The sequence below is a fragment of the Otolemur garnettii genome, unplaced genomic scaffold (assembly GCF_000181295.1).
Source record: "Otolemur garnettii isolate 467f Iridium unplaced genomic scaffold, OtoGar3 scaffold00332, whole genome shotgun sequence".
NCBI lineage: Eukaryota > Metazoa > Chordata > Mammalia > Primates > Galagidae > Otolemur > Otolemur garnettii.
Window position 1 is genome coordinate 220027 of NW_003852727.1, and position 13197 is coordinate 233223.

General features: G+C 33.8%; 1 protein-coding gene across 1 annotated transcript in view; it reads right to left on the reverse strand.

Annotated features, from left to right (window-relative positions):
* Nucleotides 1-13197, reverse strand: part of BRWD3 (bromodomain and WD repeat domain containing 3) — a 175390-nt gene that overhangs the window by 156211 nt on the left and 5982 nt on the right. Inside the window, exons 5-6 of the mRNA XM_003803556.3 lie at nt 4254-4404; nt 2557-2655 (exon numbers count right to left, since the gene is read on the reverse strand). Coding sequence (XP_003803604.1) covers nt 2557-2655; nt 4254-4404 — 250 coding nt within the window. The remainder of the gene's footprint in view (nt 1-2556; nt 2656-4253; nt 4405-13197) is intronic.

A 13197-nucleotide genomic window follows, 5' to 3' on the forward strand; every position in this document is an offset into this window, starting at 1 on the left:
AAAAAAAAAAAAAGAGTAGAGTATAAATGTCTTAACACAACCATTAAGAAAGTGAGGTGAAGGCCATATTAACCAGTATGATGTAAGCATTCCAAATTACATATAAAATCAGCACACAGTTATGATTTAATAAAAAAAATACACTATTTAGAAGACAAGCAATGCGATTTAGGCCAATCACATAACTTTTCTCTGGGCTTTGGACTTCTCTACTGTAAACAGAGGAGTTTACAACACAGTTTCCCAAATTCCTTCCCAGGAAACTTTCAGAATCTTACAGGTATCCTGGGAAAAGGTTTTCCTAGGTAAAGTTACTTAGGAAATGTTCCCTATAAGGTAATTTACAATGCATTTAGGCATGAAAGGTTCTCAATAGTCCTATATTCATTCAAATTTGTCATCATCTCACTATTTTTTTTTTAAAGGAATGGGGTCTTGCTCTGTCACCCAGGCTAGAATGCAGTGCTGCAATTCTAGCTCACTCTAGCCTCCAACTCCTGGGCTCAAGTGATCCTCCTCCCTGACTACAGGTACACCACCAAATCTGGCTAATTTTTTTTTTTTATTTCTTTAGGTTTTACTGCCCCAGATACACTCAAACTCTGGCCCTCAAGTGATGTTCCTGCCTCAGCCTCCCCAGTTTGCTGGACTATAGGCTTGAGTCACTGTGCCAGGCTCCCCATTATCTTTGAAAATCCATTGTTTCCCACAGTTACTTGACCATAGAATTCATTTTATTTTCAAGAAACAGTGTTGTTAAAGTCCTTTCAGTTCTAATATTCTTTGATAAAACTTTTAAGACTTATCTTCATCGTAAATTTTGTTTAGATTGGAAAATTATAAAACTGATTGATTTTAAAGTAGTTAGGGAGACCTATCTGCCACAATGAGAAATCTGCTTCAAATTACAATCAAGACTTCATATTCATCTTTCTTACTTTCTTAGTTAAATATTCTGGAGTTTTTAACAGTCTCTGAATTCTAAATATTTTAAATGTAAGTATCTTGACCAGAATGTATTACATTAAAATACATGATTGAATTACCTCTGTATTCTAAAATCTTCTCCCCACATAACACAATTGATTTAAGATGAATTTTAAAACATAAATATCAATGGCACTATTATTTCTAAGCTGTTACTAAAAGAACAACTGATTCAAGTGAGTATAAAGAGTTTACTGTACAAAATCCAGAAGTCTGAAAATATATTCTTAGTTAAAAGAAAAAAGAGAGTAGGGAGAAGATAAAGAACTCCTAAAAACCTAACACTAAAGGCTCTTCACCATTTTAACATTTGATGAATGAAGTATAAAGCAATACAAACTAATGTTGACATTATAGCTAAAAAATATTTTATCTTTGCATGTAAATAAATGTATGAATAATAAAAGCTATGTCATTTCAATTTGATAAATTAATTATACTATGGTGAATAAACTACAAAACTAGTTTTAACTATGAAAATTAAAAAAGAAAAAAAAAACAGCATTATCACATCCAATTAGATCCAACCTAGTACTCAACTTTTCCAAGTAACATCAAGTCTATGGAAGAGTATTATTAGCAATATACTCCAGGGTACCTGAATTTCCTTAATAAGCTTTCTGAATGCTTAATCGCAATTTTGTCTAAATACTTTTTATTTTATTATTATTATTTTTTTTAGAGACAGAGTCTCATTTTCTTGCCCTCAGTAGAGTGCCGTAGCATCACAGCTCACAGCAACCTCCAGCTCCTGGGCTTAGGTCATTCTCCTGCCTCAGCCTCCCAAGCAGCTGGGACTACAGGCACCCACCACAACACCTGGCTATTTTTTTGTTGCAGTTCGGCCGGGGCCGGGTTTGAACCCACCACCCTCAGTATATGGGGCTGGCACCCTACTCACTGAGCCACAGGCACTGCCCTAAATACTTTTTAAAATTATTTCTAGCTTCAATTAATTTAACTGCTTGAAATAAGTTTTATAAGCTATTGTATAACAGTATTCCTTTTAGAAAAGGATTCTTATTTTTCAATTTGAAATTCATTTCTTTCAAATGTTTAGGCATATTCCACAGGCACTAGACACAAAAGAACTAGAACAGAGAAAAAGAAGAGCAATTATTTATCCATGAACTTGGTTTTGCACATACTTTGTGAGAGCAAACTTATATAACAAGGACGTACTTTAGTTTCCTTCCGAAATCTATCTTTACATAGTTCCCTATAAAATCTTTGGGAAACTGAGCACATACACATATAAACAAACAAACATATGGCTAAAACATACCTATATATAAAAAGAAATGTTTCTGCTAAGAAAGAAATGAAATGAAATAAAGAAAATGGTCAATGTTTACAAAATATGATTATATTTGCTTTAAGTAAAAATGTTTTAAAAGTCTAGGATGACTATGAAACTCCTCAAGATTGTAAACTTCAAATTTAATTCTGGCACCCATTTTTGGATTTCTAATGAGTTCAGGAAGGAAGGAATCAAGAATATGTTCTTATACCTGTGAAGCAAAGGCAGGAAGAAAAGAATATTTTTTACTCACATTGGATTTTACTCACCCACGTTTGGAGGTTTCACATAATTTACAGGTAGTTCTGGAGGTCTGCCTCTATGTAGAGCTGCAAAAGCAGACCCATTCCATAGTGTACTCTTATAATCTATATAAAAAGACCAATAAGTTAGTCAAGAAAGTGGATTTTTTTAAACTGTGTCTCAGAGGCAAATATCTGATTTCAATTTCATTTCTTAGAATAGATCTGTAACTATTAAAACCACAATAAAATAATATGTATGAATTTAAACATGTTATGAGTAAATTATGACTAGTAAATACAACATCTTAACATATCAGGATACTTTATTTCTATGCTGGTTTTTAACTAAAGTTTTTATTATGCACATGTTTGAATATTTTATTTCTATGCTGGTCTTTAACTAAAGTTTTTATTATGCACATGTTTGAATTGTATGTAAATTAATCACAGATTAATAAGGTTTTAAGTTTAAATCAGTCCTTCTTGATCTTTCAGTTTATACATATTGACTCATAAAACTGGACAAGCAAAGATAAGACCATAGTACAAACATGCCACAGAAATTCAGGCACAAAGAGTAATTGTCAGTTGTACCATGACAGGTAACAACACTGCATATTAGATTATAATTTAGTATAGTTTTTGTCTGACCTTTATGTTCAGTTCAAAAAATTAAACCAAATATTAAATATTACTAATAATTTGTCTTTGAAACAGAAAGATTCTAGTATTCTATTGGAAACTTACCAATTAACTCAACTGAAAACTTTCCATAAATTATACACTGAGAAGTGGAAAACCTGGTATCATAATTCCACAGAAATATTTATCTTGCTGAATTAGGAAACATTAGATTACTAGACCTGAAAGTATTTATTAATTTACACGTTTTATGTTTACAAATGCCGCTTTATGTTTTACATATTGGGGTTCCACGTAAAACTTGGGAAAAAAATTTGTTAAGAAAACTGAGTAAAGGCTCAGCGCCTATGGCTCAAGTGGCTAAGGCATCAGCCATGTACACCCAAGGTGGCTGGTTTGAATCCAGCCTGAGCCCACCAAACAACAATGACGGCTGCAACCAAAAAATAGCCGGGCATTGTGGTTGGCGCCTGTGGTCCCAGCTACTCGGGAGGCTGAGGCAGGAGACTCGCTTGAGCCCAGGAGTTGGAGGTTGCTGTGAGCTGTGATGCCACAGCACTCTACCCAGGGGGTCAGCTTGAGGCTCCTAACTCAAAAAAAAAAAAAAAAGAAAACTGAGTAAAGAAATTGTTATTTAAAAGTCACTGATTGATAGTTTAAATATTTTCAATTATGTAAGTTTTACATATAATTTTTATTTACCTGTTACGAAATGCACAATACACATTTACTAGGATGCTATTATCAAGACCAACAGAGTAAGAATATTATAATGTAACAACAGAATCTTTTAAACATTTATACTGCATTAATCAAAGTAGCAATCTTTGAGATCTCTACTCCATGATTACAAAGGGATTTAGTACTCTACCCTTCTTTGATAGTCAAGGTTTTACACAAAAGACTGCTTTCTATGTCTCTAAAAATTTACTTGTACACTAAGAAAACAATCATATTAGTAAAATAAAACTAAATGAAAATGAGTATTTAGAAAAACATGGGGACATACTCAACTGAAAAATAAGCTGCTCTCTATTCCTTTCCTATGATATCACAGTTCTAAAATCTGAAAATCTCACCTTTGGCATCCCGTAACAGAGACTGCCGACCAACACCTAGTAATGTCTGTACCCCAGGAACACTCTGAGGGATCTCCTTATCTAGTAAGGGACCAATCCGCTCACAAATTTTAAGGAGGTAGTCTGGAGGGATGTGTGCATTGGCTGCCACCTAAAAAGCATAAATAAAACAGGGAAAACAAAGTATTTATTTGGTTTAAAATCTATTCCATTCCCATACTGTTTCATCATGAAGCAAAGTACAGTTTTAAAATATGGAATAGTAAAAATATTTTTTTTTGAGATGGAGGTTTCACTCCTGTTGCCCAGGCTAGAGTGCAATGTGGCATCATCACAGAACACTACAATCTCAAACTCTTTCAATCAATCCTTCTGCCTCAGCCTCCTAAACAGCTAGGACTACAGGGGTGTGCCAACATGCCCAGCTAATTTTCCTATTGTTTGTAAAGATGGGGTCTGGTTTGTGCTCAGGCTGGTCTGGATCTCCTGGCCGCAAGAGATTCTCCCACCTTGGCCTCTCAAAATGCTAGGATTATAGGTGTGAGCCACCATTCCCAGCAGAAAATTGCCATTTTAAATATTTAATACTTGAAACTCAATTTAAGAAACAGACATAAGATAAGTACATTCAAATGATTTAACAACATTTAAGAAGCATAGCACTCTAACCTACTCTTTACATGTCTTGATAAAAATCATATGCTTACCCATTAATCTTTTAAATGCTACCAAGTGGAAAAAGTATACCCAAATCAAAAGCACAGGTTATGGGTAAACTCTCTACTACTTTATTTATTCAGTCATGATGATGAACTGATCAAAAAATATAAAACTAGATTCTATGCAAATGGTAAGAACACAAATGAAAAGTACTATCTGCATCAAACTCTCACTCAATAAAGCATAATTGTTTACCCTATAAATTTAACTCATTTTCAAGAGTATAGAATTAACAATTTTATAAATAATATGCACTAAATAACTGAGCCCTAGAGCCAAAATTCCTTGAAACATGAGCCATATCTCAAAAAACACAAGTAAATTTCTGGACAAGAGCTAACATATATAAAAATCAGACAATAAAACAACAAAAACAAAAACTGTGCCCAATTTTTTAATCTAAGGGTAATGTTAAATCAGTAAACAGAGAAAACAAGAATACTAAAAATAATCCTTACATAAAAAGAATATAATAATATATGTATATATACACACACACACAGGGTGCCAAAAAAAGAAAAAAAAAACTGTATTAAAATTGCAATGCTGGGGCAGCGCCTGTGGCTCAAAAGAGTAGGGCACCGGCCCCATATGCCGGAGGTGATGGGATCAAACCCAGCCCCAGCCAAAAACTGCAAAAAAAAAAAAAAAAAAAAAATTGCAATGCTCAGTACATACCAGTAACAAAAGATGAACACAAGTCATGTTGAGCATCTCTTGTAATTGTAGAAGTCAAACTGACTTGAGCATTACAAATTTAATAGAAATTTTTCCTTTCTTAAAATGGTATATATTTTTTTGGCACCCTCTCTATATCTACATCAAAGTAGACCCATAACAATAGTATTTCTAACTATTATAATTTTAAAAATATATATATGCATGTGTACATATATATACACATAAATACATCTAGCATCAAATAGGACACACAATATTATTACCACCAATTACAACAGTACAACACAAAAGAATAATTTTACAAATCAACCTCAGTCAACATGAGAAAACAGATTTTATGTATTTTCTCTACACTATTCCTAACATCTAAAAAAGTATCAGGCATAAAGTAGGAATGAAGAAATATTAGTTGAGTAAATGAATAAATAAAATGCAAGGTGAAGTCTAACTACAGATAATGTTATTCTAAGAATTCCTGAAGGAAAAATCTCAGTTTCACATATTGGAAGGAAAAATCTCAGTTTCACATATTGGAATACGTCTTTTGTCTTCCTAGGAAACACAGGTCAAAAAACCACAGTCCAATATATATTTTAGAATTGTGAGAATAAGTGATTCTACTTTAATTATTATTAAAAAAAACTATTTCCCACCAGTTATGTTTTTTGTAAACTTCTTCAAAAAAGAATTTTAATCTACCAAAATAACTTGGGCCTGGATAACTGTCATAATGTTCAGGAAGAATGGCAACCAGATATTTTAGATTTGTGTCTAAAAGTTTTAGTTTAGGATTAAGGATTAAGGACAAAGGATTAAGCAAACACTTTCAATTATTTTGTACATCTTTAGTTTTTTCCCCAAATAACTACATAGAATTATATTTTAGTAAAATATAGAGGTACCATTAAAGTCAAAGCAGCTTATAGTTCTACCTAAAATAATTCTCTTATTACCTACAGAAACTGATATCCAGAAATCCTAGTTTATAATTCATACCCTCCACATCAGAACATTCCCTAAATATGCCTACATGCAAATATAGTTAGTATCTTTAAAAATATGTATCTGAAAGAAATAAAGCTTTAAGGTATGCACACTAACATCATAGATATCTATAACAGTTTATGCCTGTTTACCCCAACACTGTCTTAGATAAATAGGGTTTTGAGTACCATCCATCATTTTTTCTTCAAGTAAATGCTATATGAGGGGCTTTACAAAGAGTGGTCTTTGTCTTTACTGCCAATTTTCTTTTCTTCATCTCCTGACCAACTCAATAGTTACTCATTATAAAAACTTACTAACTGGAAATACAACATATACAATATATATAATCCAGAAAATAGGAGTTTCTCAAATTACAACACTTAGAATTACTCTCTTATAGAAAACCTGTCAGAATTATACTTTAAACTGACATATCAAGCCCCCAGCCAGGTTATTGTATAGAATCAATGTCTTACTTGTTGACAGTTAATTATATAAAAAATGTTTATCAATTCCTCAGTAATAATTCAAAAAAAATCATTAACAGTTATTAATGAGTCTGCATATTCACCAACTAAAACAGATGTATCTACTAACTTCTCATCCTTGAAAATCATTATAAGTTTCATAAGTTTGATTTTTACCCTATCCAAGAGAAAATAGCTCAATTTCTACGTAATCCTATTCAAAAAGTCTTCTTGTCTAATGTCAATAAAATTTTGATTATCACACAAATAATCAAATTTCATGAGATAAACAGATTTGATCAAAATAATGGCAAAAATAAGCTTCTGAGTTAAAACATACTAGCTTTTCCTTGAAACAACATGAACAGGCTTCCAATTTACACTGAGTTCTTACAAAAAAAAAGTTTCCTTTAAATCAAACTTGAAGTCTTATAAGTGATATGATAGTTAAATGTTTACTTGAATCCATTTGCTTTTGATTAAAGCTGGAACCTTTTAGGCCAGGCATGGTGGCTCATACCTATAATCCTAGCACTCTGGGGGCTGAGGCAGGTGGATCCCTAGAACTCAGGAGTTCGAGATCAGCCCAAGCAAGAACAAGATCCTGTATCTTCAAAAACTAGCTGAGCACTGCAGCTGCTATAGTCATAGCTACTCAGGAGGCTGAGGCAAGAGGATCACTTGAGCGCAAGAATCTGATGTTGCTGTGAGCTGATACCAAAGTACTCTACATAGGGCAACAGAGTGAGACTCCGTCTCACAAAAAAAAAAAAAAAAAAAAAAAAAAAAGTGATCTTTTCCAACAGAAGAACTTTGTATTGTCTATCCTGGGTAGTTACTTTTTAAAAGTTAATTTTCTTATAATTCTAAGTTAAAGTTATATATAAATATAATGTAATAGTTAACAAAATGTAATTTTCAAATATGTACTTAAAATAGTCTACAAAATTCATGAATTTCTATGATAAACCACTCTTTTTTTTTGGAGACAGTCTCAAACTGTTGCCCTGGGTAAAGTGACGTGGCATCATAGCTCACAGCAATCTTCAACTCTTGAACTGAAGCAATGCTCTTGCCTCAATTTTTCTATTTTTTTTTCTTTTAGTAGAGATGGGGTCTCACTTTTACTCAGGCTAGTCTCAAATTCAAGCTCAAGCAATCCGCCAGTCTCAGCCTCCCTGAGTGCTAAACTACTCTTTTTTTATTAAAGCTCAAACATTCTAATTGCAGTCATTTAACTAAATTTCTCTCTTAGAAATATAATGGATAATTAGTAACATTTAAGTGCTTTAAAATCTGTAGAAGTAAAGCATTCTCTTAAAAACAAAATTTAAGAGAATAATACAAACTTCTGTATTTGTTAAACAGCATTAAGGAGTTAAATTATAGAATGTTGGAATCAACCTAACTCTGAGTCTTACAGTGGGAAAACAGATCCCCAGAAATAAAGTGCCTTATTCAATTATCATGATTAAAAGATAAAAATCTTTGTCTCTCTGTCCACTGCTCTTTCTACTAGTGTTCTACTAAGACAGTTTAAAAATCATAAAGATAAAGATAATTAACACAAAGGCTGCAAAGAGATGAAAACTATAAATGTGAATAAACTGAAAGAAATTAAATGAACCCTTGATTATATACCTTCTTGATATGAAGATTGGCTGACCTAAAGAACAAATCTAACAACTGAATTACCACACTTCAAAATACTGGGATGCTCCCTCTCATCATAATTAGTTTAAAGGAATCCAGCTGGGCACTAACTAAAATGTTCTCGGGAGAACAGGCCTGTATCAAGAGCTACTTTGAAATACTTTCAGATGGCAATATTTCTTTTACCCTGGCTTTTAAAGATTATAGAATCTGACAAGTAACAAGTAAGTCTAAAAAAACTTTTTTTTTTTGAGGTGGAAAGATAGAATAGGAACACATAAAAGTTAGTCATACAATCTTTTGATCCTCAGGGACAGAAAACAAAATGGATTTTGAAAAATACTGCAATCTTTTAAATATATCCATATAAATGTAGTACAGAGATAAGCACAGTACTTTGAAGTCCCAGAGTTTGGATTATTCAGGCTCTGAAATGTACTAGTTGTTACTCTTTCCTGGTAGTGTGACACAATACAAAGAGTTAGACTTGAACCTTTCATGCATCCCGGATTCCTACTTAATGTGACCTTGGGCAAAGTTACTTAGCTTCTCCAAACCTGAGCTTCCTCATTTGTAAAAGAAGGAGCAATGATAACTATCTCATATGGTTTGGTTAGGACAAAACCAAAATTATTCACTCATGAATGTATTCATTGAGACATTTAAAGTATAGGAATTCAACGAAAATAAGATTAAACTGCTGCCCTAAGGGAAATCACAGTCCCAGTGGAGGAAACTAGTAAATAGAAACAAATTAAAGCTGCAGGTGCCCAGATGTTAGTACAGACAGCAAAAGAAGCAAAAAAGTACAGTACCTAATGTTGCCTGGAGGTAAGGGTTCATGTCCAATTTCACACTTGAAGGATATGGGAAAAGTTCACAAGACAAACAAATGGAAGGGAGGGTGTTCCAAGCAAAGAGAAGGAAACTCTAACCCAGTAAAACATTTTGCACAGTGACAAAACACATAATAGCTCCTCAATGTTTAAATTCTCCCCCATAATACCACATTTAAAAAATGAAAAGGAAGAAAATAACATGTAAAAAACAAACAAACAAAAAACTCTGACAGAAAACATAAATATATAACAGTAGCTTTTCTTCTCGATACTTTCCAGTAAAATATAAATGTCTCAAATAATCCAATATTACACCTTCAGAATTCAAGTGTTGTAAAAAATAAATTAAGTGTTGGGTTTAAAGTGTGCTGAATTTGAAAGAAGAAAAGGGGAAAATCTGAAGGAGGATGAGGGAAAATGGGGAAAAGGGGGAAAGAGTAAGCAGTTTATTTCTCTAGTCACAACACTGGTTAGCAGGGTGGACTTCAAAATGTTAAGACTTCCTATCACTATCCTTTGTACATGTTAATCATTATGCAGAGAGTTTTTTTTTTTCTTTTTATTAGTTTTAGGATTTTTTCAGGAAAGCACTAGAGCAACCCTCTCAGGCTCAGATATTCTCTGGGTTATACCACATCAAGAAAACAGTGAAAAGTATTACAGCCCTGAGGGCAGATGAAATCAAGACAAGGACAGGGGATCCACCCACATTCTAGCAGTTGCTCCATAGAGAAAATTCCAATGAAAGAACTCTGCACCAGCTACCAGATTAAATAACCTTAAAAAAAATGTATCATGCATTTAACACAAGTAAAGAAAACTTAACAAATAACTGAAGGGCACCTAACTACAAAGCACCATGACAGATATGAAAGTTCATGAGAAAACATCTTAAACGAGGTTAACTTACAAAGAAATAATTATCAACAATACATAGAAAATAAATAAGTTCAGTATAAGATCAATCAAAAGGGTTGAAAATCCTGCAATAAGACATCTAAAAGAATCACACTATATGTCCTACTTCTTAGAAAAGAGTAAATACTACACATACTTAAAAATACAAATGGCACTAAATATCTTTTGAAATACATCCACTTTTTGTGTCAGTTAAGACACACTTCAAAACGCTCATTTGGGGTTGAATTCTGACACACATTTTAAATATTCTTTTTCAATACTACTGTTTTACATACCCCTTTCCTAACATAAAAATATTAGGAAAATTAGGAGGGGATAATTAGATAAGAAAATATAAGTTATGCCTATCATTCAGCCTCTCTCTTAATTTTAAAATATAGTAAACAGACCAGGCATGGTGGCACTCTGGGAGGCTGAGGCAGATGGATTGCCTGAGCTCAGGAGTTCAAGACCAGCTGAGTCAGAGTGAGACCTCGTCTGTTAAAAAAAATAGCCGGGCACTGTGGCTGGTGCCTGTTGTCCCAGCTACTTGGGAGGCTGAGGCAAGAGAACTGCATAAGCCCAAGAGTTTAAGGTTGCTGTGAGCTGTGATGGCATGGCACTGTACTGAGGGCAACAAAGTGAGACTCTACCCCCCCCCAAAAAAAATGTAGTAAACAATTTAGTTGCACAATTTAAAAACCAACAAATTGCATTCTTTCACTTTTAAACTCATTTGGTCCACACCACAACAGGTAGAGATTTTCATTTTATAAATGAAGAAACTGAATCTCTGAGATATTAAGTAACTTGCCTAGGGTCAATCAGCAAGTAAAGGTTATCTTCCACAACAAATCTTAGAATCATTTCTATCACCCACAAAGTTCAAAATAAAAATGTCAAACAAGGGCATCTCTAAATTGCAACACAAACCCTAAATTGTCTTCAGATTACTATTTTGCTCCCAACCAAAAAGAAAGTGTTTTTCAATCAATAAGTAAACAGTATCCGTAGGAAAACAAAAACAACTAAAACTAATATTCAAATGTGACAAAGATGATTTTAGGACAGAAAATTTTTATGACAAATTCACCAAATCCAAATTTGTAGTCCCTAAAAGCAGCTCTCTCCACTTTCATATTATCATCTCATTTTTACTGAGATACCAGTTTTCCAAAGATCAATGATAAATCTCCAGGATTTTTTTTTTTTTTTGCCATTTTTGGCCTGGGTTGGGTTTGAACCTGCCACCCCTGGCATATGGGACTGGAGCCCTACCCCTTAGAGCCGCAGGCGCTGCCCTCTCCAGAAAGATTTTAATCACTGAAAATATGTTCCTAGAGCCAAAATGTGAGGAAAAAAAGGCTGAGGATCAATCTAGACAAATAGCTGAAGCTAACATGTTTCAGAGAGAAAGAGTGTGTATGTGGCTCAACCAAGGTCAGTACTGAAGAGGGCAGGCTTCCAGATACTGACTTCTCTCTGTAGTAATACCTGTCAGCTACTATTATATGCATACTACACTGCACTAGAGTTGAGCAGCACATGCTTTTTGGTTTCCCATGATGGATTCTCTTCTTCCTAAGGCTCTATGTCCACATGACACTTAATAAATCACACATACTTCAACTGTTTCCACACTTAGAGATGCAGTAACTAAGCTACTAATACTGGAAGCATTCTGTGTTCTACTAGTAATTGGAGCTGTTACTCTAACAGCTGTTACTAGCTGTTACTAGTAATTGGAGAACAATACCTGGTGAAGGTAAGAAAAGAATACAGGTATGTCTGGAATTCAAATACAATGTTTTACAGTAGTTGGTGAAGATCAAATGAGATAATGTAGAAACACTTCTAAACCTAAATATATCATATACAGATGCAACTTATTAAAACATATACCGTGTTTCCCAGAAAATAAGACACTGTCTTATGTTTATTTTTTTCTCTAGAAGACACACTAGGGCTTATTTTCAGGGGATGTCTTATTTTTATTAAGTATAAGACAACAATCTACATTTATTCAAGTACAGTTAAGTCATCTTCTTCTGGAACATGACAGGGGGAGCCGACATTGTTGGTGGGGCTGGTGCTAGGGATGCGTGAACTCCTTTCCCCTAGCTGGTCATGTGCGCAATAGGATGCCTGCCGACCATGGTTACCACACACACATCCACGCAAGTGTGAACAGCTCAGAGAAAGGAGCTATGGCAGATAAAAAGTATTCCAATCTTCCTTACTGCTCCACATGGAAATGCATGGCGTGGCTATGCAGCACTAGGTCTTATTATCAGGGTAGGGCTTATATTTAACAAACACATAGAAATCCTGCTAGGGCTTTTTGGGTAAGTCTTATTTGGGGGGAAACATAGTATCATTATAGATCCATGATCGATGGACATAATCTTTTTTTTCCCCCCCAAGGTTAGACTCTTCTTTTTTTTAATTAAATGATAGCTGTACACATTAATGCAATCATGGGGTACAGTGTGGTGTTTTCATATATAATTTGAAATATTTTCATCAAACTGGTTAACATAGACTTTATGTCAATTTTCTTATTGTGTTAAGACCTTTATACTCTACTTTTTTAGAAAGATTCACTTGTACCCTTGTGAGAAGACATAATCTTTTTTTTTTTTTTTTTTTTTTCAGACACATCCTCAAGCTGTCCCCCTGGGTAGAGTGCCGTGGCAT